The following is a 27,061-nucleotide window of genomic DNA, read 5'->3' as shown; positions in this document are numbered from 1 at the left end:
ATTCGTTCAAGTCACAAAGCGAGAGGAAAACTTTGTGGATAGTCTTAAAAAGGGGGGGCTTACCGGAGCAGAATGCTCGGTGATCCCGTCTCGGCGTCTTTTCGATGTGAGCGCGAAGGCGGTTAGTCCTTTCTTTATTCAGATGGTTGTTTATTCCGTCGCTATCGAAAACGGACTGGGGTGGTCCCGATGTGAGCGAGAAGGCGACTAGTCTTTCTTTTATTCTAGATATGCGCGTTAGTGTAAATGACAAAATAATGAAGGTTCTAGTTCGAATCGTAATATTGTGGTGAATTCTTTTATTCAACACGGGATGAGGTGCTTGTGAGAGTCTTAATCTTGCACATCTGCTATTAGTAACATGGATGGCGGGAGCCGCCATCTTAGAGTGGTGTATGAGCTCAGTATGTAGACGCAGTAGGCATCAGTGACAGGCTAGATGAATTGAGAAGAAGCTCAACGAGTGTGAAAGTTATACAGCATGGTAAAGGAAAGTATGACTAAACAAAGCAAGTATGAGATCAGAGGAAAGTAGAATGTATAACATGTGGCAGGGTTCTGATTATTCGAGAATGCCAGATATTGTCTCTGGTATATGTACAACATATGCCTCTCTGTCAACAATTACTGTGCCTTATTTATAATACAGATTAAGTGAATAATCCTGCCTATTTACATTCTTTAAATAGTGTACATTCTGCATCCTATTAAACCTGATTAAGTCAAAGGGGTTTGCTAAGTAGAGTGAGGTAAGAAAAGTGTGAGTGGTCAACTGTGTTGAGTGGGAGACTAATGATGGAGGGACAGGTTTGTGTGACTGTGTGGGGAACCATATTCGACATGTGCTGCGATGTGAACAATGGGTTGATCAGTGGATATTGTGGAGATGACTGTAGTAGTTTGCGGTCTCATCAGATTTGAATATCTATAGGAAACATATAAGGTCTAACTTATCATTCAGTCCATTTGGGATGAGGGTCTGAAGCTTTCGAATCCAAAATGTTTCTCTTTGGATTAAAACTTTAGCATTGTCTATGCCCAATCTTTGGGGGACCATTTCGATTATTTGGAATCTTAGTTGGGCGATGGAGTGTCCCGCTTCGTTCCAATGTTTTGCTAGGGGTGCAGTTAAATTCTTGTTGCGTATACGGCTTTTATGTTCCGTCAACCTGATTTTCAATTTTCTGTCTGTTTTACCAATGTATAACAGTCCGCATGGACATTTTATGGAGTAAACTACATGCTCTGAGTTGCAATTTGTAGTGTGTCTTAGTTTTATCATTTCGCCCGTGCGTGGATGAAGCAAGGTATCTCCTAGGATGACATTGTTACAGTTTTTGCAATTGTAACATTTTTGGGTTCCTTTATGTGTGCTTTTGGATGTCATGTCGTCATTGTTGGTTTTATTCAATAGTTCTTTAAGGTTCTGTGACCTCTTGTACGCGAACAATGGTTTGTCGTGGAAAAGTGTTTCAAAATCTCTATCGGCTAATATGATTTCCCATCTTTTGGAGATGATCCTTTGTATGTCTTTTGACACAGATGAGTATTTTGACACGAATACCATCCTTTTGTTGTCTGTTTTGGTCTTTTTCTGCAGTAAATTCTTCCTGGGTATACTTTTCACTTTATTCAAATGGCCTTCTAGCAACTTCTCAGGATAGCCCCTGTCCAGATATCTCTGTCTTTGCTGTTCAAGGCTTTTCTTGCAATCGGTCTCATTGGATTATATTCTTTTGATTCTCATAAATTGAGAAATTGGAAGATTGTTTATGAGGTTAGTTGGGTGAAAGCTCTCATAAAGTAGTGCCGTATTTCTATCCGTTTCTTTCTTGAATAGTTTAGTTTGAATTGATCCATTTTGTAGTTCAACGAGAACGTCCAAGAAAGGGAGCGCCGTGTCACTGATATTGTGGGTAAATTGTATTAGTGGGTTAGCCAGATTTAGGCTCTTGATATTCTGTAGTAGTTCTGTGGATGTGCGTCTCCATATGATAAAAATATCATCGATATAACGCTTATAGTAGACTAATCCTGCTTGCCATGTGGGATCTTCTAGTATAAAGTCCAGTTCGAATTTCGCCATGAAGATGTTAGCGTAGACGCAGGCTCCTGGGAATCCCATAGCCGTGCCTGTTTGTTGAATGTAGAAGTTTTCTTTCCATACAAAATAGCTGTTCAAGAGACAGAACTCAAGTAGTTGCAGTATGAAGTATTTAGATTCATCTGGTATCTCTGATCTTAATAGAGCCCATTCCATCGCTTCTAACCCTTGCTTATGGGGAATTGATGTGTAAAGCGAGGTTACATCAATGGAGCATAGTGTCCAATTTTCGTTGTCCATTTTTATGATTTCTGTTAGGCTCCTCAAGAAGTCTGATGTATCTTCTATGTATGTAATCCATTTCTGCATGAATGGTTGCATGTGTGCATCTATAAAGATGCCAAGATTTTCGAAGATTGAAGAACATCCTGATACGATTGGCCTGAAGGGAGGGTTTTCCAGACTCTTATGAACTTTCGGTATAAAGTATATTTTAGGTCTGCGTGGAAAAGATTGCTGAAGGTTTCGTTTCGTTGAGTTGTCAATCCAGTTGTACTCCTCCGCTTTGTCGAGAATATTGTTTAGATTCTGAGACATGTTCATGGTGGGGTCTTGCTCCAGTCTGGTATATGTTTTGATGTCCTGCACATGTTCATCTCCTTTTTGTGTATAAAACATAGAGTCCATTAAAACTAGCGCGCCACCTTTATCAGCTCTTTGGAAAATCAGGTCTTTGTTGTTAGCTAGTCTTTGGAGAGCACTGTATTCCGCTCGAGTGAGGTTTCTGTTTTTCCTTTTGAGTTGAATCCTGCTCATATCCGCTTTCACTAGAGTTTCGAATGTGTTGAGTTTTGTGGGATGTTGGGGGCATGAAGTTACTTTTTGGTTTGAACCGTCTGTCTGTTTCTGTGCTGTCTGTTATTGGATTTAGGATTGTGAAAAAGTATTTTAGCCTTAGAATTCTCATGAATTTGAAGAGTGCCACCTCCATTTCCAGAGCATTCGTATGGTACGTGGTTACGAAAGATGTGCCTTTGTTTAGTATCTTTCTTTCAAAGTCGGAGAGATTGTAGTGCGAGATGTTGATTATGAGGTCTTGGTCTGGCTTCTCAGTCCTGTTTTCTTCAGTGAATCTTTGTCCTTCTCCCGTTGTTTTTCTCTTTCCCTGTCCTCTTCGCGATTTTTTTCTCCAGTTGTTGTTGTTGAAGCTTCTGGTGGTTTGCTTGGTGGTAGATCCATTGCAGCGTTTTCCCTCCTTTCTGTCCCCACAGACCTCATCAGCACAAGTGCACAGGTAACCTCATATTCTATAGAGAATTCCTTCATACATAATACCGGTTTTATAAACCCCACATACTTATACGTATCTCTCGTTGTCATATAGATCACATCAATATTCAACCAGGAGTGCAATTTTCAATATATTTCACCTAGTTTGCGGTAAGAAACATACATCATATAGAATTTCATTCACGAAAGTGCATCAATAGTAATATGATTCCTTTTTCTTTCTCTTTTTCTTCTTTTTATCTATACACAGACCCCTGACGAAGGGGCTCGCGCCCCGAAATGCATTGGGTGGACACTAAATGTATTGATATAATGATGTACGATATAAACTTCAAGAGAGCTATGTATATGTTGGCAAATGAATACGCGCTTTCACAAATGTAACATGAATATGAATGTTATGCTGATCTAAGTTGATTTCTTGATGTAAAATAAACAAATGTTCTAACGTTTAAATATAAATTAAGTAGTGCTTACTGGTGCCCTGGTGCTCGACCAGGCCTAATTTACCTTATACTTCATAGTTTGCAGGCTACATACCAGCATAGCACACATACCGAACTAACGTTTCACAAAACTCATCTAAAAGAGTGCAGTTACCCTCCCAAATTCACCAAAATCGACCTAAGGCTCTGTTCAAAGTTGTAAAAGATCTTTCAGGCATGTCCTCTGTACCCAAAGACCCCTGTCTTGACACAGAACAATGTAACTCCCTCGCCAATTTTTTTCTTGAGAAAATAGAAAAATCTACGCCAACTTTAGTGTCCCTTCTCCTGATTTTTCCATCTCTGATCCACCAACATCCAACTTCTGTTCTATTGAGGCATCTAGTCTAACTCCCTCTGTCCCCCAACTCCACTCCTGGGATCTGATCTCGTTCTCTCTTTTACAAAAATATCTAAATGAAATAAAAACTGGCTCTCCTCTTGACCCTATGCCTCCGCAAATACTTGGCACCCTGGATCCATCTACACTTCAGATCATCTTAGATCTTCTGAATGCTTCACTGGTGGAAGCCACGGTTCCTAATGAATGGAAGCACGCGATGGTGGTTCCATTGATAAAAAAGGCCAATGCGGTCCCAAATAATCCTTCTAACTTCCGGCCTCTCTGCTCTCATGCTCCTCCAAAATTCTTGAAAAGCACCTCAATTCTCTTCTCACTTCTTATGTTGAATCCTCTAATTTCCTTCACTGCTCTCAATCCGGGTTCAGGGCCGGCTTCTCCACTGAGACCACTCTTCTTGGAGTGTCAGAGATCATCAGAAGACAGGTGGACAATGGGGAGACAGTGGCACTCATTCTGTTAGATTTGAGTGCCGCATTTGACACTCTCCCATTCCATCCTTTTGTCTACCTTGAAATGTGTGGGCATTGACGGCTCTGCCCTGGCCTGGATTGCCAGTTGTCTTTCTGACCGCACTTTTCAAGTTTTCTCCTCAACTTCTGTCTCTTCTATCTATGCTTCCTCTCACTGTGTTCCCCAGGGTTCTATCCTCCGCCCCCTTTTCTTTAATCTTTATGTGAGACCTCTAGCTTTCCTGGCTGAGCAAGCAGGTCTCACGATTTACTCTTATGCAGACGATACTCAAATAGTCTACTCTCTATCAACAAATAAACATCTGTCCACGTCTTCCCTGCAGTCTGGTCTGGAACAAATTTCCAACTGGATGCATAGACATAAATTAAAACTAAACGGTGACAAAACGGAGTTGCTTCTATTTGGTCCAAATCCATCGCTCTGGGGCCCGCAACACTGGCCTCAGCAGATGGGCCCTACTCCTACCCCTTCAGCTACAGCTCGTAACCTTGGGGTCCTCCTTGACAACCAGTTGTCAATAAAGCAACATGTGGTAAAAGTCTCAGCCACCTGCACTACCATCGTAAGGTGGCTGAGAAAGATCACGTGGATGCTTCCAGCTGACACCCTGAGGACCGTAGTCCAGGCCCTTGTCACTTCACGGATGGACCACGGGAACATTCTTCTTCTGGGTGCCTGCAAGGAGGTCACCAAGAAATTAAAGGTGGTTTAGAACATGGCAGCTCGCCTCATCTGTAATCTGCCTGCCAGGTCCTCGGTCGCCGTCCATCTGCGCAAGCTGCACTGGCTGCGTATCGAGAGCCGAGTGAAATTTAAAGCTCTCTGCATAATGCATCATATCAAATCTGACAAAGCCCCCAAATACTTGTCCTCCCTGGTACAGGATTATGTCCCTACCCGCACTCTGAGATCCTCTACGCAAAATAAGTTTCAAATCCAGCGCTTTAACAGAGCCAAAATGGGCGGTCGCTCGTTTTCGCTGCTAGCACCTTCCCTATGGAACTCCATGCCTCAACCCCTGCAATCTGAAATCTGCCATCTTAAATTCCGCAGGGGAATTAAGACCTGGCTTTTTAATTCTTAAAATGTGTGCCCAATCCGTCTCCGCTTACCTTACCTTTGTTTGTTCACTAGCGCCGGGAAACCTCCGGGTAGCTGCGCGCTCAATAAATGCAATTCTAATAATAATAATAAGTATAACCACGCTCATCAGCAAGTCCTTCCCTGTGCTGGAGTGGTTTCCACAGAGCTTTAACATTGTACCTTACTTTTTCAATGTGGAGATAGTTACAGGTAAAGATTCTTGGATTCGTGGTGTTGGGACGGTGGAGAGTGATTGTCTGGAATGTCACAGATCCATATCCACCCCTCATTGGCAGGAAACCCGGGAGCCAAGGGGTTGACTTCTCTAGGTAGATTAAACAAAATGAGAATAAGCTCCGACTTAAAACGCGCAACTACTGTGACCCTTTGAAAAGAAAATGAAATAAATTTGCATTCAAAGGACTATCCTCCACTGGATGGCCGCCTTCCTGAATAACGGATCACTCATGGTTGTCTGCTGACCTTTTCTTTAAAGGATAGATGGAGTGGGTTTTGGTTCCTCCCGTGGGAGTATTTTTCTCTCAACATATAGGTTTTTCCACTGGAATGAATTAAAATGCACAAGGGACTAATTTCCATCTGAAAAGCACACTCCAACTCACACCAGATCACATTCAATTATTTATAGCTTATGAGCACTTAAAATAGAACGGGATCCTTTCTTGCTAATTCTTTCCCAGTAGCAAGAAAGCCCGTAGGGTAGGCCTTAGTGTGCGTACAGTGCGCTATAGTATTATTTATAAATGCATGTTTTTCAGGAGTTGGCAAATTAAAGTCAGTGATACGGACTTTGCTTAGGCATGCGCTGTGGCTAATTTTATATAACCTGTTGCTTTTATTTCAAAATTGTGCTCGACTTTCCTAGAAGCAAATGGTTATTTTTCGGCTTCAGGGTAGCACATTTAAAATACAATACTTTTTAAATAAAAATCTTATACCACCTATGGTCCCACACCCTACCACACCCCATTTCATTTGTTACAGTTAAGCTAAATTGAAACAAAGTAGATTATATATATATATAAGCTTGGAATGAGAGCCTGCAACACTTTGAAAAGGGTCTTGATACAGCAGTCCCTTATTGTAGGAATTCTCATACAATGCACAAGACACCGACAGCACCTTTAGAGCATTTTTGTTGCAACTGGCCATCTTTCATCTTTGTACGATCACGGCAAGCACATTTTCCTTATTAGTAAAACGTAGAAAAAATAAGTGCATTTTTACTTTGTGAAATTTTCCAGATTGTCTCGTAACCATTTAGCTGATTTAATAGTGGGGTGACTGCCTAATAGCATAAGACATGATATTGTAGCTCTGTGTGATAACCCCTTTTTGCTTTTTTTTTCCTTTCAGATTTACGATGAAATGGAATTACTTCAAGGGAAGTTGGAACTCCTTAGTGATACTAATATGGTTGACTTTGCTATGGATGTCTACAAACACCTTTACCCAGACAAAGAAGTTCCCATTGGTAAATTTGATCAATGACCAAATTTGATTAACTGCCCATCTAGTTTTTTGTTGTTGTTGTCTTTAGTTTGCTTCTTTACATAGTATTTTTGTCCTCGCTATCTCCAGCCTAGTACAAGCATCACACCATTTTTTTTTCTCGTCCATATATACATATCCATAGTTTCCTCTGCACCTGTGCAACAACATCCGTTAACAAGCATTTGCAATGCAATAGGTCTCGCACTATTAAAGTTTGAGCTATTGGCAAAGAATAATCAATCCTGCTTTCGAGCTTCTGCAAATATTTGTATCAAATCAGAGCATTCTGGGAGAATTATACATTGCATCATATTGCTAAACTTTGAAAACGTGTATACATATTTTTATACTGGAACCACTGTCAGCAGTGCAGTCAGAGCTTACAGCATTTACTTGGAGCGTTCACCCTAATAATAAAGTATTTCAATTAATGAACCATGAATACAAGTATGAACAGCATTAACATGTGGAAACAAATATAACCTTAACTGCAGACAGTACCCTTCCCCATCATATGGTACTGCAAGCTGGCAGCCAAAGGGTTTGTGCTGCAGGGTGTTGGGCCTACTTGTCCCAAGGACAAAATACACATGAAAACTTGCAGCCCTTGACCCCAAACAATGTGTCATAGGCATCAGGCTATAGGAATTCCACATCCCTGGTTGTACTCGCACAGTGTGGAGGAGCAGAATGGTAAAGCAGGGAAGAAGTAAAGGACCCTTGAGGGAAGAAACACAAATCCGCTGTTCGGCTCGCTGAGTTCCAAAGCCCAAACCACAGGATATCCCAGGGGCCCACTTCCCTCCTCCTGGGCATGGCTGGATCACGCCGGAAACATCCCATTGTCCACTTTCATTTCCCCTGGGGCATTCTGCCCCGGCTGATGTGCTGTTAGTTGTCTTGGCAGGACAAGGAGGGCGCTACTAAAGCGGATTCTCTCCCTTTGTAGTCCAGGGCACATCCCTTGTCTGTGCCCTGGATCAGCTGAACGAGGCACCATAGCTTGACCTCTGGGAATCACATGCAGGTCTAGGCTGCAGACACCTCCGGCGAGTATTTAGCTTTACACATGTCTAATCTAAACTCCGCTGGTGTTCCAAGCTTCTCACCAGCAACTGGTGGGTAGATTCTGGAGGGATCAGATATTTGTATAGATGTGGGGGAATTGCGATAGATTAGAGCTGCTGTAGTAAGTGGACATTCTCTTCGGCCCAACATCGTCCAACTTTGAAGTTTTAAAGCTACCACTTGGTAACCTCTGTGTTTATCCCTCTTTGTTATTGCCTTTAACAAAGTGTGTGTGAAGCTAACCTTTCTCGCCCCCTCCCCACCAAACAAACCTAAAAAAATGAAATATTAACTTTTTCAGTTCTGGTGGTTTTTCTCCAAAACAAAGCTGGTCAATGGAGGGTTGTGTAGGCGAAATCCAAATTAAAGGCATAATATTTCAGCAATATTTATTATGTTACCATGTGTATGCCAAAGAGTAAATAGAATTGCCTAAGTACTTACCCATTCCTTCGACCTGTTGATTTTACAGTCATTAAGGTATATGATAAGAGCTGCAGCAGCGTTGGTGAAATGTTATCCAATACGTAAAGAATTTATTTAGCTTGTGATCAGGGCACGCTTTTGCATCATATTTGATTGTGTTGAACTCTCTTGCTCTAGCTTTACGAGAAAAGAGAACCACTGTTGTTGCACAACTGAAGCAACTTCAGTCTGAAACTGAGCCTATAGTGAAGATGTTTGAAGATCCAGAAACAACAAGACAAATGCAGTCTACCAGGTAATAAACCCATGCATTCTATTTTATGCTATCAATTGTTTACTCAAACTTTCATTGGGCAGTGCCTATGGAAGGTCCGTTTTCAAGCAACTTCATGTCTCAGCCGCCAAGGTAGACTTTAAAAAAATCTTTTCGACAGATCATAAATTATGTAGGCATTTTTTGGCATTAGATAGAGCATTGATATTTTGTTCGTCTAAGAATTCAAAACCCTTTGAAAAACATTTGTAATACATTATTGCTATTCCATCAGCTCAGTTAAAGTGCTGCAATTTAAATTTAGATTTGTGTTCAGTAGGAGGACTCCTTTATTGGTCTGCGCTCATTTCTTAGTAACTGTATGACTTACTGGCATGTCAATCGTAGGCAAAGGGAAATATCAGCCAGCATGTGTAGTATCCAATGCAGCACTTCATATTAAAAAGTAGCATCCCTCAACTTGATATCTAAAATCCTTCAGTAGAGTACTGAAAAGCTGAGGCCACACAAGGTGAGTTTCTGCAAGCTTTTTCGTCTTTAAAGAAAGCTCGAAAGAAGTGGACAGCAACTGTTTGCCACTTAATCAAAGCAACAATAAGTTGAACAGAAATCCCCACTAGAAAAAGAAAAAAAATCTGAAAAAGCATGTTAGACAACCAACAGAAACGTCCATTTTTTTAAAATATGCAACAGTACTCCTATGAATCATTATTGCGATAATGACTTGCATTCCATATTGTGACCATCAATGAAAAATGGTAACCGTCCATATTGCATCCACCATTTGTTTAAAAACATCATGCAAGCGTCTCCTGTCCCAGAGCGACCAACTCATTCATCTCAGCTTGCTCATTCTCCAACGAGCTCAGAATACTACTCCACGCCAGTACTTTAATAAATACTTGAATTTCACCCACTAAAGTACAGGCCAGTGGATCTTATGCAGGGAAACTCTGTAAAAAGCTGGCTGAATACCACTGATTCTTCTGGAGTAATACCTCTTCCTTTCTAACCGTTTGGCTTCCACCACAGAAGAGGCACTGAATCTGCATCAACAGCTATCTTCTCTAAATCCTCTCGAGGTGTTACCAGCATTTGACATCATGTAATAGGAGCTATTTCATCTCAGGCTGAATAACTTTGGTCTCCAAAGCACTACTTTTAACTGGGTTTAACCCTACTTTGCAGAAAGCCGAAGTTGTTCTCATCCAACGATTCTGAGAACCACAATCTACTAGCAAGATTGGCATTTCCCTAGGCAAAATGATCTCACTGTGATTTTTAAAAGTTTACATGTCCCCACACCTTCAAATCGTCACCACCTTACAGTTTTTATTTGCAACAGCTAATATGGTGATAAAATATCCTTCCTAATGGTGTTTGACAAATATATTGTCCTAAATATTGTTTACCAAAATATTGCTCCATGTGACCACAAATTCTAGTGTTGTACCTCAGTGACTAAGCCATCAGGCTTTACTTTGAGCTCTTGAAACATTTAATTTGCTAACTACAACGGATATTAAATGCAGCATCAAAAGAAGTTTTAAGCTTGAGCAGGCGTGACCACATCACCACTTACCTCGAAGTACTGGTTTCCTTTGGCTAGAATAATCTCAAACTCTATGCATCATTTATTGGGTGATGAAGAGAATATGATTTGCCCTCTGATTCCAAATGGTACTGCTGATCATCCTTAAAAAAAAATATCAAGTAACTATTCTCGTATAAAGGTTCCCTAAAATGTGACTGTTGTCTAAACCATGATACAAACGGAACTAAACTTGGAATAACTACAGGTCTGAATACGCAATCTGTAATATCACTGACACACTTTCTGCAAATACCAAGCTGCAATATGACTTCCCTCGTCATTCTCCAAACTTCTGACACATCTCCAAACATCCAGATGATAGATCACACTACAGCCAACACCCATACATTCCGAAAGGTGCTCGGGAGTCCGAGGCAAATCTAAGCGCTCCACATGGTCGTTAAGGGTACTATATTTTAAAATTCAGGTTTGGAACAGTGTATTTTGATACTCAACCTCCCCGAAAAGTGCTTTGGTCCCTGCTACAGGTAATAAAGTGCTGTAGCATTACCAATCTTGTACACCTTAAGACTTATCACACAATTACACATTTGCAACTGGTAGTTGGTCGTGTAGCAGAATAATTCAGTTGTTTGTGGGATGCTGAAGTGAGGATTAGTAAACTATTGTTCAAGTTTCTGACCTCAAGGACCGCATTATCGTTACCAGACCATCTTCCCCCTACTAAACCATCAGCACATTTTTTTTACAAAACTGATATTATTGCCGTTATAACGGAACAATCAGTGTGAAGTTGTTAAATTTGATGTTTAGATTTCACTTAATATTTAGGTTGTTTTTGGTGTTTTTTTAATGTCTGTATTGTTAGCCTGAAGAAGAGGGTTCTGATGCCATGTACTCTAAACTGGGCAAAATCATTATCTTTTGTGTTTCAAATTTCATGTTTATGTACCGTAAGTACATCAGATCACAAATGTACGTGACAGTCCATCTACATGGTCTGATCACTTTATCCCCGTCATTTTGTGGTTTCTGTAGTCTGCTTTCCCTGGGACCCCACATTTTCTAACTTTCTATGTGCAGCGCCTTATGCTCTAGATGATCCTAATACAAAAAAAAGTGTTCAGGGTAAAAGGCTCCGATACTTCTTGGAGCCAGTCCATGTTGCATATCAAATGCCTAAAGAAATTAAAACGTGATTAAACCGAACAAACATACAATGACCCTCCTATACTTTAAAAACTAATTCAATCCAATGATTTAGTTAAGTGCATATCCTGTAGTCTAGATTATACTGAAAGCAAGTTTATTGGGATTTTCGATGATTGAGCTAAATATTTACTTAATCGATTTGTAGGTTTTAAACTACTTTTTATTTGCAGGGATGGAAGGATGCTCTTTGAATACCTGGCTGATAAGCATGGTGTAAGTAGTTTCACTAACTCTATTTCATTTAGTTTCCAAGTAGTGAATGTATATAGCTCAAGGAAAGTAATGGCCCCGAGCAACTCTTCTTACTATGATAGTCTTAAAATATGCAAATTCGATTTGACCATTTTGTTAAAGTTCCTAAATTAGTGAATCTCTAAAGCATTGTGTTCCACTTTGTTTATTTAGTTATCGATCACCCTTTGACAGAAATTCAAGAAATTATGTCTAATACGCGATATAAAACATTTTGTTGTAGTAATTCAAATCTTCCACTTTAAAGTTTAGGCAAGAATACCTCGACACTCTGTACAGATATGCCAAGTTCCAGTATGAATGTGGCAACTATTCAGGGGCTGCCGAATACCTCTACTTTTTTAGAGTACTGGTAAGTAATCTTTCTTTTATAGCAGAAAATTTGCATTTCTGACAACTTTAGGTGTCTACCACCACAATTAATTAAACATTGGTTCTATTAAGTTGTTTACCTGATTTGGGTGCCTCTTTCCTCCAGCATGAAAGCGAGACAAATCTGTAGATCACACTTAAATCTTTGAGAGATGATGCTACGGCTTGAAAGCTGACTTTTCAGGCTTTACAAAATAATGTGACAGCAAATTTAGATTGTTGTAACTTTAGTCTAGCAATGAATTTTGTGCAGCGCAGTGTCTTACTTAAATGTGCATTATTTTGAACTTGAGATTTGCTTCCACTCGGATATATTTTTGTTGAATAGTTTACCAGTATTTGGAGAGTAATTTTAATGTTTTTGTCGATTACTCCACAAAAGGGTGTTTTTTTTCTTTCGGTTTAATGTTCTCTAGCATTGGGGTTTCTATAGGTTTACATACTTTTATTCCCATTAATTCAAACTGACATAAACTGATTTTAGTGTAGCTTGTTTGAACTTTTCTTTTCAGCCTACTCAAGCATTGAGTCTAAATTTCAGTTGGCAATGACTGCAGACCAAAGTATGATAGGTCCCCCACATCCATTTTAAGTTCTGATACGTTGAGCCCATATGGGGCGTCCCATGGGAAGAACAGATGGTTTTAGTTAAACGAATTTTTACACATGATTATCTTTAAAAACGTTTTTTGTTTATCCATTTCTATTACTTATTCTTCTGCTGTCTCTTCAGCAACTCAGTTTTTCATAAAATTGGGTAAAATCAGTAAACACTTTTATTGCTTCTTACTGACTCTCCTTGGTTATCCAAATTTGCCCTTGATTGTGAAGTCTGATAGAGTTGATATGTGATTGCTAACCTGGAATCTAGAGATGCATGTCCAGCCTTCTCTCTCCCCTGGCCTAGGGAGCTTGGGAGTGAACAGCAGCGCGGACGGGTTCCAGCTGCATGCCTGCCTGTGCAGTGCAGTGCAGTACGTGCGCACTGCGCTTGTCTTCCCAAGCGGGCAGGCTCTTCTACAGCCTTCCAGAGGCACGGCCTGCTGCTCCCCTGCAGGAGGAGCAGGGTGTCAACAACCGGGGGCCCGCACAACGGCGGCAGGCACTGGCCGGGCAGACATGTCTGCCGCCCGCGTGCCTGCCTCCCATCAACATTCAGGACAGGTCACTAATCCGGGAGCTGCAAGGCTCCTCGTTACACCACTGCTCCCTCGCCCCCCCCTCGCAAGAAGCACTGATTGCGGTGCTGGTGGCTTCGCAAGTTTTTTGCGCCTCGTAAAGGAAAAAAAAAATTGTTGTGGCATTATGGTGATATACAGCCTCGCCTGCAGCAGGGCTCGCTCCAGCGCCCGTGAACTTCTGAGACCAATTTATTTAGTTGAACACTCTCTCTTTGACGTGGCTGCACATGTTACCTCTCCTTTCCAATAAAAAAAAATCAGCAGGGCGGGCCATCTGCTCGGCATGGCCTGGGCCGCCTCCTCCGGCCCCTCTCTCAGCTGATGGTTTGTACAGCAACAGCCGCAGCATCCTTGCACTCTCCGCCCTTTTAGGAAGATTCCACACTGACGAGATCTGTTTGGGTGAGTGATAACGGGTGTAAAGTGAAGTGTGTAAAGGTCAGTCTTCCCAAACTGAAATGTTTCAAAACTTCCATTCGCTTATTTTTGCAATGCAAGTGACACTTTGTATGATGCCGATGGGGTTGAAACAATTGACCACAACAGCCTCTCGAAGTTATTGATTATGTTGGCCACAAAAACCACGTGTTATTAAAACCTAGTATGCGTTCATCAATTTTTGGGGTTAGGGCCACCTTACCCTCCAAAGATAGACGCGGGCACTCCGCTCTTAGGCATGTACGAACCGCCTTTTAGAAAGGATTTCTGAGGGCGTCAACTTTATCACTAGGGACCACATGGAGGACTTTGGGTGGAGCAGATCATCTGGGTCCAACATGTCTGCCACTAAACTGTCCAGGGGAGGGGCAGGGTGAGAACTGGGCAGGGACACCATCTGAATCATAGCCCTGCGAATCCTCATCCCTCGCTGGGAGAGGAGAAGGAAGGTTCAGTGCAAAGGGGTCAAGCTCAGGCAGCTGTGGGCAGCTCTGGAGGAAACCCCTTTTTAAATGCCCCAAAACATCTTTAACAATGCTATGATCAAGGGGGCCCTTGATTGCATGAAGCTGGGTCCCCATGTGCTCTAGCGCTGTGATGGCTGCCCCTTCCAGGGGCGCTGGTGCCAGAAGCCCTTCATGTTGATGTGAAGCATCCACTACCACACAAAATTCGTCATCAAGAGGCAAGATTGAGGTGGATGCCGCCTCCAAATACGAAGCTTCTGACTCCTGTGGCGATGGGGAACCTAGCAGATATGGAGGGCCAATGACTGTAGACAATGGGGAGAAACTCCCTATGAAAGTTTGAGGGTTCACAGCCTGGGCCGGTCCCTGTTGTGCCGAGAGTGGGCTTATGGGCCTAACCGGTGGAAAAGCATAGCGCATCGGCTATCTGCACTGAAAGTAACAAGTGCAGGTTTAACTGGGCCTGTGGACCTTTAGGGATAACTGTCTGGTCCAGGAAACCGGTAATAGGTCCCAGCAGTGAATATTCCCTAGTAAAAGGGCTGGAGGACATCTGGGGTTATCAGTAACAGACTGCCACAAACATGCAAACTAATGCACTGACCCCCGAGGGGTTACATTTTGCATACCCGCCCCTACGGGCGGGCGGTCACCGCACCAAATAACCAACAATAACGCGGCAGGAGCCCTTTAGTACAGACCCCTGTGAGGGCGTAGTATGACTTCCAGGATTTCAGACACCAGGAGATTGGCCAAGGATCCATGACTCATAGCTGCTTGAAACAATCTGACATTGAATACCTTAACAAATGTATAAATGAAATTACACATGCTTTTGTTTAAATGTATACATGTTTATTAATTATGCTATATTACTTTAAAATGCCATTAACTTAACGTTATATTCTAGGCCTGTGTTTTCTCATGATGTCTGCGAGCAAGTATTTTATAACCGCTTTTGCTCGTGTAGCATTCCTCTCCTTTCCCACGAAAAGCCTGGAGAGTTGACACATATTATATTAGGATATTGATATTTCCTTGAACGGGACCATAGCAACTACCACAAGGGAAGCTTTAGGAATGAATCGCCTTCTGTGGACTAACCTGTGTTCCTTGTGACGGCAATCATTCCCATGCTCGGCGTGGATACGTTTCTAGTTGCCATCTTGCACCTTCTGAGTGGAAGATCACCTCATGGGTTTTGTACGATGATGGGTGACACAGTGCGTGTTGCCTCCGGACTGATGAACTATAATATCAAATGTTCCTTGAAGCAGTGATCAATGCTCTGTCGTTACCTTAGCTGGGATCTTGGTCACTGCCCTGGTCCTGAGCAATGGTCTTCATCATTGCTGTTGCCCCCCATGTTTACTCAAACTTTGCAGACCTTTCCCCTTCGTTGGTGACAGCATGAACCCCTTGCCTAGCGGACTTTCCATGGACTCCTTTGCCGAACCATAGCCTTTTAATGCCCTGGTGAGTTTCTCCTTGGAGATATTTCTTTCTAGATTCTTCCATAAGTTGCCCTGTCCTATGGATTTTAAGAACTCTTGTTTCTTACTCTTTTTAGTGTGTAGTTTTACACTACACTTGTACCAGACTTATTTGAGACTCTTCACCGAGCCTCCTAAATTGCTTATTATTGCTGGTTTTCTTGTCACTACTCATTATATATCTAATTGAAAACTCTTTAATGTCCGAGTCCGAGTTTCATGAACGTTCTTTCCACAGGGACAGTGCTTGGGTTTCTCAGATTGCTAATGTACAGCAGAGGTAGCAATACATTGTTCCCGGAACATCAGGTTTTGGTGCTGCTTTTCTGTATTGCGGTAGCATAGTAGTTAGTCTGTGTGATGTTAAACCGCTTGAATCCCTTCAGGAGGTTTGGACTTCCATATTGCCATCTGGTACCTTTTCCTATTGCCATTGTATACCTTTACAGTATGGTCTTCAGGGTCATAGATCTAAATATTATTACAAATCTGTAAACTCTATACCAATTCCTGGTCCTCATTGGGTAGCCACTGATCGACCACCCTAAATTTCCATCCCCCATCAATGCGATGAGCAAGATCAATTGGAAGATCAAGTATAGAAGAAACTGAGTACTATACTAATAACAGTAAAGAGTAAATAAAAAAAAAGACAACAATTGTGGGCCCGGTAAACGCTGGATACCATGCCGACTGCGCGTGGGGTATTTTTCATCTACTAGGTTTAAACATGTATTCCCTTCACTGCTACAAAACAAAACATTAACTGAGAAACCGGCTCTTGACATCCGAGCCTGTAATTTAATTCTGTTACAAAAACCTGCACTGCAAACCCTACGATACAGTGAAAGTAATCGGTCGTTAATGTGACTTTCTGAACTTCTCTCTTAATCTGAGCGTTCGATCTGTCTTCCCTTGACTATTATTAAGGAATTAAGAGGCAAAAGTCGTATATCCTGGAAATGTAAACAGCTTAAATCAGGTTTGTAAACCCAGAAGCTTGGCTACATTACATCTACATGAATAGAGCTAGTTATTCATATAATTTGCTAGTGCGGGGATTGAATTTTGAGAATGAAGAGTTAGTGTCTTGTTCGCAGACTAACAGTAAATTTATTGTTGCTGTTCACGAAGTGAATATGCCTTTTTGCTGTAAAGTGGAAATTTAAGGTAAGTGCTGGAAAATGCAGACATTGCAACTGTTCCTGCATGCCCACCACTGAAAGCACGAATATAGGGAGCCAACTGTAATTATACAAATTTGAGCCATCGAAAGAGCTTGCTTTTGTGCTGTGATATAGTAGCATCCATTTGAAAAAAACTTTTAGATTTCACCCTTTCATAATGTGTGAATTAGACAAAAAGTACAATAACTTTTTATATTTTATTTAATAAAGACATTTGCCAATTCTGGCACTTGTATGTCATGTAGGAGGTAGCTGAATAACATAAAAAAAATACATCATCCTGCCGAACTGAACTCACAATTTTATATTGTAGGTTTTGAAGGGTGTGGCATTCACATACATTGCAATTAGTCTATTATCCCTAATGATGCTTGTATGAGGGATTTACATTGCATGAATTCTGCAATTGTGAGATTTATTTTTCCCCAAAATTAAATTTTACCATGGTTGGATAAAAAAAAAGATATATATTTTCCCTGTGTTTTTTAAAGACTATCCTTCTCCCCCCTCCACCCCCTGAAGGTATTCAGGTTTAACTGTGCGGAGGAGTTAAAAATGCATATCGATTTCCCACTGTACCCAGTTTGAATTTGCTTCAGTGTCCGCATCTTAGGAATGACCACTCACATTTTTTGCAGACAGTGGATGCAAAAGCTACTCCTACACATTCCGGAAATGTAGATGGTACCTCTGCAGGCGCTACGTAATGTGTCCAGCAAAATCTTTGTATTGACTGCTCTATACAACTCTGAACACTACTTCTTTCCCAATTTAAAATATATTGCTCCTTTGGCCCTACATGCGTTTTATAGCTTCCAGGTGGGGGGAGTCTCTTTTCGAAATTCTACGAGTTGGTAGGCCTGCTGGCAGATAAATAGCCCTTCATGTCTTGGGCATGGAAACCTGCGAGGGATAATAATTATCTTTAAAGGATGGGAATTCCAGACAGAATTGCGTCCTGTGCAAGAGGTGCCTCAACAATAGGGGGTTCCTCTTCCCTTTCTATGAACTCTCCCCTGCCTCAGAATGCTTCCTGGTTAAACCAGTTGTTTCTGGCACATGGCCTTCTGATGCCTTGTTTCATTTGTCCAAAGTGATTTGTGATGCAAGATCTATACAGTTTGAGGGAGGGACTCTGCCCTGTCCTGCCATTCTTTATTTAAAGTGTTGGTACAAGGGCATCAAAATGCCAGTTTATCTCCCTCTGGATCTCCAGTTGATGAGCACATTCCCCATTTTCCCCCAGTGTGCCCCAAATTTCCAAGCCATCCGCTATGCCGCAACAGATACAAGCCTTTAAGGAGGCCTGTTGCAGATATTTGGCACTCTTCGGACACCCTCTGCACACCTTTGGGCCTCAAGGATCCACAGGGGCCACTTGGTTTACCATTTAGTCCTCGGAGCACCTCATTTGCAATGGTAACTCCAATGCCCAGCTCAGGTCTTGTACCTATAACTACCCACCATTGAGGTTAAGGCAAATGTCCTTGAGGAAATCCTTTTTTCGAGGAGATAAAAGTTGTCGAATGTTGAGAAAAGATCAAGAAGTATAAGTAAGCAGATTTCATTCTGGTTAAGTAATCTCAGGGCGTCATCGACAATGTGTGTTAGGTCAGTTTCAATACCATGTCCTGATCTGAAACCAGATTGATATTGGTCCAGGAGTTGAAACTGTTCGATGTGATTACAGAGATGTGTGAACGCATTTCTCAAGTAGTTTGGCTAAAGTCATGATATTGAAAATTGGGCGTAAGTTTTTAGGATCAAATAAGACTACATTAGGTTTTTTTAGGTTTCGCCTAGCGGAAGCTGCGCTCTGCGCAGCTTTTCCGCGCAGGCGAAATCCTGTTGAGAAGAGTAGTGTGGCTTTTGTTCGGCCCTCGTCCTTGATTGGCTGGCTCCGTAAACGGAGCCTTGCCATTGGACGAGGGGCCTGTCCGTCAATGCCGGACCAGACACGGGGGCGTTCCCGACATTCTTTGGCTTTTGCCGACGTCACGCGACGCCGGGAACGCCCCCGTGTCTGGTCCGGCATTGCCGGCACCCGCCTTCCTGCTCCGGCCGTCGTCAGCGTCTCTCCTCTCCCTTTCCCGCCCCCTCCCGCTTGCTTCCTGATGCCTGCCTTCCTGCTCCGGCCTCTCCTCCCCCTTTCCCGCCCACTCCCGTTTCCCAGTGCCCGTCTTCTGCTCCGGGGCTCGGGGAGGCTCTTTCAATCCTGAAAATCTCTCCTCCCCCTTTCCCGCCCCCTCCCGCTTGCTTCCTGATGCCCGGCCTCTCCTCCCCCTTTCCCGCCCACTCCCGTTTCCCAGTGCCCGTCTTCTGCTCCGGGGCTCGGGGAGGCTCTTTCAATCCTGAAAATATCTCTCCTCCCCCTTTCCCGCCGTAGGAGGTACGAGAGCGGCGCAGACTGCCGGACGGTGGCTGCAGGCCCTTGGCAGCGGGAGGAGCCGGCGGACACCCCAGCCCCGGGGGACGTGCGGAGAGCCTGAGGCGTCAAGGACCTGCCTGCTGCCGTAAGTAACCGAGGATGCTCGGTGGCTCGTGCGCTGCCGTGGGGGGCCGGGGCAGGCAGCATGTCACAGCGTGGGGCGGTCACTTCAGGCGCATAGCTAGGGGAGGTACCCAAATAAATTATGAAGGCAACGGGCCAGTGCCGTCCGGGCCGCCGTTTGAAGAACAAGCGCTGCGCACGCAGCAGCACCGCACGTGACTTCCTTACTGCAGCGTCAGTGGGTGTTTGCATTGCCTTGCTCTCTCCGTGCCTGAAATTAGTTGTGTGAGGCCGGGCGCAATAAGCGCGCCTCTGCTCACACGCACGCAGGAAATATTTTCAAAAATGTGTCTCAGTGGCTGCTACTGGACTCACCCGACCCAACGAGTGCCAGTTATCAGTTTCCTAAAGATTAATGTGTGTTGGAGTGGAGCGCGGTGCTATTCGCACTGCCGGCTTCTATGGTGCGTGCTGCAAGCCTCTCCAAGGTGCTGCGGCGTCTGGACCGGAGTTGGATCTGTTGCTGTTCAGTCCGGGAGAGAAATTAAGAGGAGCTTGCAGCGCGCCTAATGAGTCCGGACCATAACTGCCGGAGTCGAGTTTGGGGCCTGCTGCCTCCTAAAAGCTTGTCTGCGGTACCGTGGCGTTCACTCTTGAGGCCTGAGTCTAGACACAGGTAACATACATCCTAATTATATTTAACGTTAAAGCATGAGCCATACGTGCCGAGTGCCTGTTAACTCTGCGTGAACATTTTGACATCAGCCCTTCTAAACAAGGCCTCGGGCTCTATACAACCTTTCTGAGTAGGGCTCGCACCTTGGTACGTCCACAGGGCGTGAGCCAAACCTCACTGGTGGTGCACTGTGTGCACGCCGGCATAGGCAGGGGAGGCAGCGTAATTTCAGCAATCAGGGGGTTTCCTGCAGCCCCCACCCCCAGAAAGTAATTTCTGTCTCCTGGGCGAGCCTTCCGTAATGAGTCCTAAGAAAACAGCTGCTCAACTCTTGTCAACTCGTGCTGCCATTAAGATTTTACATTAAGATTTTACTAAAATCCTGGAAACTCGGGCCCCCTGTGTGGTGCCTGGGAAGTGTGCAACAACCAGGCAAGTGCAGCCTATGAGTCATGGACACCCAGCAGAAGCACTATAACACGTGAGCATTCGTGCCAGCATTTCATTACAAAAAATTTTAAGACCAGCATAATGCAATAATACTATTTGACCCTCTAAATGCCAAATGAGCTGTAAGCCTCGTCAGTATACAAAAGACAGGGATAAATGAACCATGATGGACTTGTATCATTAATGCTGATAGGGACAACAACATCCATGTTGAGGCTCTACTTCCACTTGCTGGAATAACACGTGGGCAAGTTGTTTGGTTTTGAAAGTAAACGCAAAGTACCAAACCAGAGACTGCGAGGCAAAAGACCATGCAGAATATTGTACCTCTACCTTTAAAAAAAATGTTTCATGCTGCCTGGTGAAGAGATACAGTGGAAGATATGGAAGAATGTATTTGTGCACTATGCGCCTGTGTGTGGTACTGCTCTTTCTGTTGAACAGAAGAATGCCCTTCTTTTACATTGGCTAGGCCCAGAAGGGCAAGAGATCTTTTAATACTTGCCTACCCTGACAGCGGATCAAGCAGGGGAGTTGAATGATTTGGAGATATGTTTTAAAAAACATGATCTGCATTCTTTGCCCAAGACTTCAACGTTTCTCGAAAGATATTATTTTGGCGGGAGCATGCAGAGAAAAAGGGGAGAATGTTAAAGAGTAGATAACTGTTTTGAGAAAACTTGCTTCTATGTGTAATTTGGAGTGGAATTGAGATGAGCATTTGTGAGAGCTGTGTGGGCTGTGAGAGCTGTGTGGGCTGTGTGGGCTGTGAGAGCTGTGTGGGCTGTGTGGGCTGTGTGGGCTGTGTGGGCTGTGTGGGCTGTGTGGGCTGTGAGGGATGTGAGGGATGTGAGAGCTGTGTGGGATGTGAGAGCTGTGTGGGATGTGAGAGCTGTGTGGGATGTGAGAGCTGTGTGGGCTGTGAGAGCTGTGTGGGCTGTGAGAGCTGTGTGGGCTGTGAGAGCTGTGTGGGCTGTGAGAGCTGTGTGGGCTGTGAGAGCTGTGTGGGCTGTGAGAGCTGTGTGGGCTGTGAGAGCTGTGTGGGCTGTGAGAGCTGTGTGGGCTGTGAGAGCTGTGTGGGCTGTGAGAGCTGTGTGGGCTGTGAGAGCTGTGTGGGCTGTGAGAGCTGTGTGGGCTGTGAGAGCTGTGTGGGCTGTGAGAGCTGTGTGGGCTGTGAGAGCTGTGTGGGCTGTGAGCTGTGTGGGCTGTGAGAGCTGTGTGGGCTGTGAGAGCTGTGTGGGCTGTGAGAGCTGTGTGGGCTGTGAGAGCTGTGTGGGCTGTGAGAGCTGTGTGGGCTGTGAGAGCTGTGTGGGCTGTGAGAGCTGTGTGGGCTGTGAGGGCTGTGTGGGCTGTGAGAGCTGTGTGGGCTGTGAGAGCTGTGTGAGCTGTGAGAGCTGTGTGAGCTGTGAGAGCTGTGTGGGCTGTGAGAGCTGTGTGGGCTGTGAGAGCTGTGTGGGCTGTGAGAGCTGTGTGGGCTGTGAGAGCTGTGTGGGCTGTGAGAGCTGTGTGGGCTGTGAGAGCTGTGTGGGCTGTGAGAGCTGTGTGGGCTGTGAGAGCTGTGTGGGCTGTGAGAGCTGTGTGGGCTGTGAGAGCTGTGTGGGCTGTGAGAGCTGTGTGGGCTGTGAGAGCTGTGTGGGCTGTGAGAGCTGTGTGGGCTGTGAGAGCTGTGTGGGCTGTGAGAGCTGTGTGGGCTGTGAGAGCTGTGTGGGCTGTGAGAGCTGTGTGGGCTGTGAGGGCTGTGTGGGCTGTGAGGGCTGTGAGGGCTGTGAGAGCTGTGTGGGCTGAGAGCTGTGTGGGCTGTGAGAGCTGTTGGCAATGTAAATAACAATGCCATTTATTTATGAGTTAAAAAAAAAAAAAGAAATGTCATGAGCAATGCCAATAACTCTAACTTTTCCAAAGGCGAAACCATTGCATTGTAAATGCTTGTTTTGGAATGGGGGGGACTTGTCCTTTCTTGAGGCAGTCCGGACTCAAACCCTGCATGAGAGATTTGTGGACAATCTTACACCAGAGAGGGAGCACGTGAGTTCTAAGCTCTTTGAAGCATTTGGTGTGCAGAGGATCATTGGAATGTTTTGAAGGTTTGATGAAGTTTATAATTTTGAGTTGCTCAGCATCATCTAGTAGTGAAAAGGTATTCCACGAAGCATTAGGTTTTTGTAGAATACTCCATATAAAACAACCACAATGAGGGTGGGCCCTACAAGAGAATTAAATATAACTGCATCAACAGGCAATTGTACCAATTAGGTTTTTAGAAGAACCCTCACCCACCAACGTAATTGGTGGCATGCTTAATCATCGGAATCCCACCTAGGGTGTCGAGCATACTAGGTGTGCTTTAATGCTTATTACAACGGAGCGGTTAGTTCAGTGACCAGAGTGGAATAAGTGAAGTTTGTCTTGAGGATCCCAGTCCAAGCCTGGAGTCCTGGGACAAGGATAAAAAATTAATGGCGGATATTTGTAAGACCTAATTGAGCATAACAATGGCCTACATGTTTCAGCCTTAATAAAGAGATTAGCAGGCCTTCTGCAGGACCAGCAGTAGTTTGAGGCCAAAAGAAAAAAGGCATTGAGTAATGGGAGTATACACGCTAGGGTGTACTTTCCTTCAAGGGGTGAACCGGTTACTTATGAAATAATTCTTCTTTTCCCAACTGCATATTGGGGATCTCAGCTATTGCTTTGCAAATTTTTCGATTATGAATCCAACCTTCTTTTCGTATAAAATCTGTATTTGTCTAAACCCCCCATTTCATGTATTAGCATAGACTTACCACAGTGAGCATGTTATGTCTGTGTTTAATGTCCATCCTTGACCTAAAACCCTAATAGATAGTCCAAAAACCTAACCATGTAAATTTTGAGACTTTGTAATTTACATAAATGTACTGGAGTGCTTTCTTTAAAGATGTTTTTTTTGTTTGTGTTCACAATGGATTTTAACGGGCTAACTGATATCTACTGTTGGTCATAAAAATCTTAAGAATGGTTGCCAATCGTAGTTGTACATTTGCAAAGAACAGCAGCAATTATGTTTCTCATGTCTATTGCTGCAGGTTCCTGCGACAGATCGAAATGCTTTGAGTTCTTTGTGGGGAAAGCTAGCATCAGAAATTCTGATGCAGAATTGGGATGCAGCCATGGAGGATCTCACAAGATTAAGAGAGACCATAGATAATAATGTAAGTTCTCTTTTTTGGCTTTCTTTGTTATGAGATACTTATATAAAAGCTTTTCAATTAATACATGAGCGATCAGATACCGTCTTGGATTGCAACTGTTGTGATGTTCATTGCCTGCTGAGAACTAGCATGATACCAGTGTAATATTGGAGTTTAAAGCCTCCAAATTGTAGTGCCATTGTTATAACTTGAAACAGTTAATATGATGTGAAAAACTAACCCGCACTGTATTTAGCAACTGTTTTAGTAAACTGTTGGTGTAGTAAATGAACTAGGATAATTCAGTAAGCATACTTTTATGATTACGTAAATATAAACTAGTGTTTAAGAATTCTTGAACTGCTGTATACCTTTTGCAACCTTTTAGCCCAAAGAAAAACTGTATGCACAAATACTATAAATTGAGTCTACTTTAGGTAGGTCTCGATATAAAAACATGATGACCTTTTGGCTAACCCTAAATTTAAATCCCTAAATATTCAATAAAAATACTTTCAGAGCTTCGCTACTTATGTAAGTGTAGGGGGTTCAAGACAAAGTAAAGATAAAACCTTTTTCTGCGTAGAATTTCGAAGTTTTAATTTCCAAGAACTTGCCCACTAATCTGAACTAAACTGTCTAATCAGCCTCTGTGGAATTTCTTGCAGTAACACCACATGGTGTTGACGGGAACAGTGATGAGAATAGGAAGGGAAAAGCAACAAGGAGAAGAGTGAAGTAGGTAGACATTGAAGGGGTGACCGACTGGGAGGTGTTTGGAGGGTATGGGAGCAGCAGAGAGCTGAAATCTGTTGGTCAGAATAAAGATGGACGTCTATCACAATAGTTGATGGGGACGCTAAAAGTAGAGGACGAACGGAATTTCACAGGGCTACTCCATTTTTAAAGCAGGATTTTGAGGAGCAGGGATGCCTAGGATTGTACCACACTAAAACTAGCCTGGGAAACTGAAAAGGAGTAAGAATAGATGAACTCTGGGTAGAACGAGACTCGGAATAGGGAGGTAGCAGACCGTGGAGCACGCTAGTCATTTGTTTCTGTGGTTCGTGGCTAGAGGGGCACTTAGAGGGAAGATGCAGGACCAGTGCAAGCAGAACTACAACAAACTGTCCTTTCCTCATCTGTCTAGCATCACTCCTCACCTTATTCTCTGAGACGTTGTAGTGCCTTTTATTTAACATTCTTGCTATAAATCTCAAGTCTAGCAACCTACTCAACCCCTTCCAGTCTGGCTTCTGGGCTTTTCATTCAACAGAAACAGCACTCTTTAATGTTGCCAAATTCATCTTCTCTGCTCACCATAATTACTTATCTTTTGATCATATTTATTTATTTATTTCTAGATCCATGCACAGTTTTTGATGCTGTGCGTCATTGCATATTGCTCTGTTCCCTCTAGACCATGGTTATCGATGACATACATTTTCTCCTGCCTGTCTTTTTCTCATTGCAGTGAAAATCCAATAGGTCTTTCCTGACACCTCCCCATCTATTTCCCCCAAGGATTGATTATAGAGCTTCATTTATTCTTTCTCTAAATATCTTCTTTTTGTCACCTCTCTCATTTAGTTTCTTTAATCATAGCTATACTAACACCCATTCCCTCCCCCCCCCCCCCACCTTCACTCCCTGTGTGCAGTTGCACATCTCTGACTGCCTCACTACTTTGTGACCGGATTTCCCTGTGGTCCCTAATGCTTCTAATACAGAAGTTCTCTATTTTTACTTCCCATCACATCTCAACCTCTATAAACTTCGCCCCACCCCTCTTTGCCTGATCGTTTCCAACTCTGTTAAGAATCTAGTTGTTCTATTCAACATTTCATTACCCTGGAAGAATGAATTGCCGCCAAAACAGATCAATAAAAGGACATGAAAATAAGAATAAGACTTTCTCGCATTTAATGTAAGGCTGTAATGAATTCCCAACTACTTGGGGAACTCGAATATTGCAATAAGATGCAAGTGGGCATCCCTTAGAATTCTTTACCACCTGTAGCTTGCTTACATTTTGCAACCAGGACCACCTATAACCAGGCCAGGCATACACCCACCAATCCCTTTTGTCACAGTCTTAGTGCTCTCAGCTAAAAAGCGGCCCCTTGCCAAACTGTTTAGAATAGTGTTCTCACTTGAAATGAAATTAAATGAATTTGTTCTTGTAAAGCGCACTGTTGCCCCAGCAAAGGGGCGTGCTGGCGCTGTACTCATACCGCTGGGGAACCGAAGCGAGAATTATCAGGTCCAAGGAAATTGAGTCAAAGACCCGCCGAGACGGCAATTGAACCCTGGTCCCGGACCAGACCTCTGCATCAGGGTCTGCCGCTCTAACCATTGAGCCACACTTCTCCACAAACCTTACTGGTCACACAGACCCCTCCATGAATGGCCCTGTTTCAAGGCTTCAGTTTCATCTGCGGTCTCCTCCAAACCCCCTTACTAGGACGTCCTTTCACCTGTCATTTGAGTTAAGGACCATCTAACCTATTTGTTTTTTTTGGTGACCATCTTTCAGATCAGCATCTATGTACAACTCCTTCAGTAAGATTCCCCAGTTTGTTTCCTACCAGAACTACAGTTCATGTTGTGTATTTTGTGGGACCTTTTTCAAATTCTGTTCTAAATATCAGTATCCTAAATGTCAATGTACTATTAAATAAAATAAAAAATAAATAGGGGAGACAGACATAGAACCCCCAAAGAACAAGGCATTGGTTCAAAGTGGCAGCCTTATGCATCAAAAATGAAACGTCTCATCCAATACCTTATGTCAGCCTATGTGTACTAATCTGTAATTTAAAGTTTACCACAAAAGAATTTCTACATCATAACTATGTGCATAACCCTTAAACCGGTTTCTTTAAACTAATGGCCAGTCTCTGGATCAGTGGCAAGAACATATCACAATCTGTGTGAGAAAGTGCTTCTTTTTGCATTTCCACTTTTTGCCTGGTGTTTATGTGGTTTCAAATGTTATGAACAGGGTCCCTGCCAACCAGGTCCCCTTCGCTAGTGCTCCTTACTTTAAATCAAATTCCTAAATGGCACTTCTGCCCCCCAGTAAGTCCATAGTACA

General features: G+C 43.3%; 1 protein-coding gene across 1 annotated transcript in view; it reads left to right on the top strand.

Moving 5' to 3' along the window:
* EIF3E (eukaryotic translation initiation factor 3 subunit E) overlaps nucleotides 1-27,061 on the top strand; it is a 231,129-nt gene that overhangs the window by 64,809 nt on the left and 139,259 nt on the right. The window contains exons 2-6 of the mRNA XM_086966115.1: nucleotides 7,115-7,232; nucleotides 8,924-9,041; nucleotides 11,958-12,000; nucleotides 12,287-12,391; nucleotides 23,860-23,985. Of these exons, the coding sequence (XP_086822241.1) occupies nucleotides 7,115-7,232; nucleotides 8,924-9,041; nucleotides 11,958-12,000; nucleotides 12,287-12,391; nucleotides 23,860-23,985 (510 nt within the window). The remainder of the gene's footprint in view (nucleotides 1-7,114; nucleotides 7,233-8,923; nucleotides 9,042-11,957; nucleotides 12,001-12,286; nucleotides 12,392-23,859; nucleotides 23,986-27,061) is intronic.

This window comes from Lissotriton vulgaris, chromosome 4_1 (genome assembly GCF_964263255.1).
Source record: "Lissotriton vulgaris chromosome 4_1, aLisVul1.2, whole genome shotgun sequence".
Taxonomy (NCBI): domain Eukaryota; kingdom Metazoa; phylum Chordata; class Amphibia; order Caudata; family Salamandridae; genus Lissotriton; species Lissotriton vulgaris.
The sequence above is the reverse complement of the archived record's forward strand: the minus strand, read 5'-3'. Positions and strand labels throughout refer to the sequence as shown.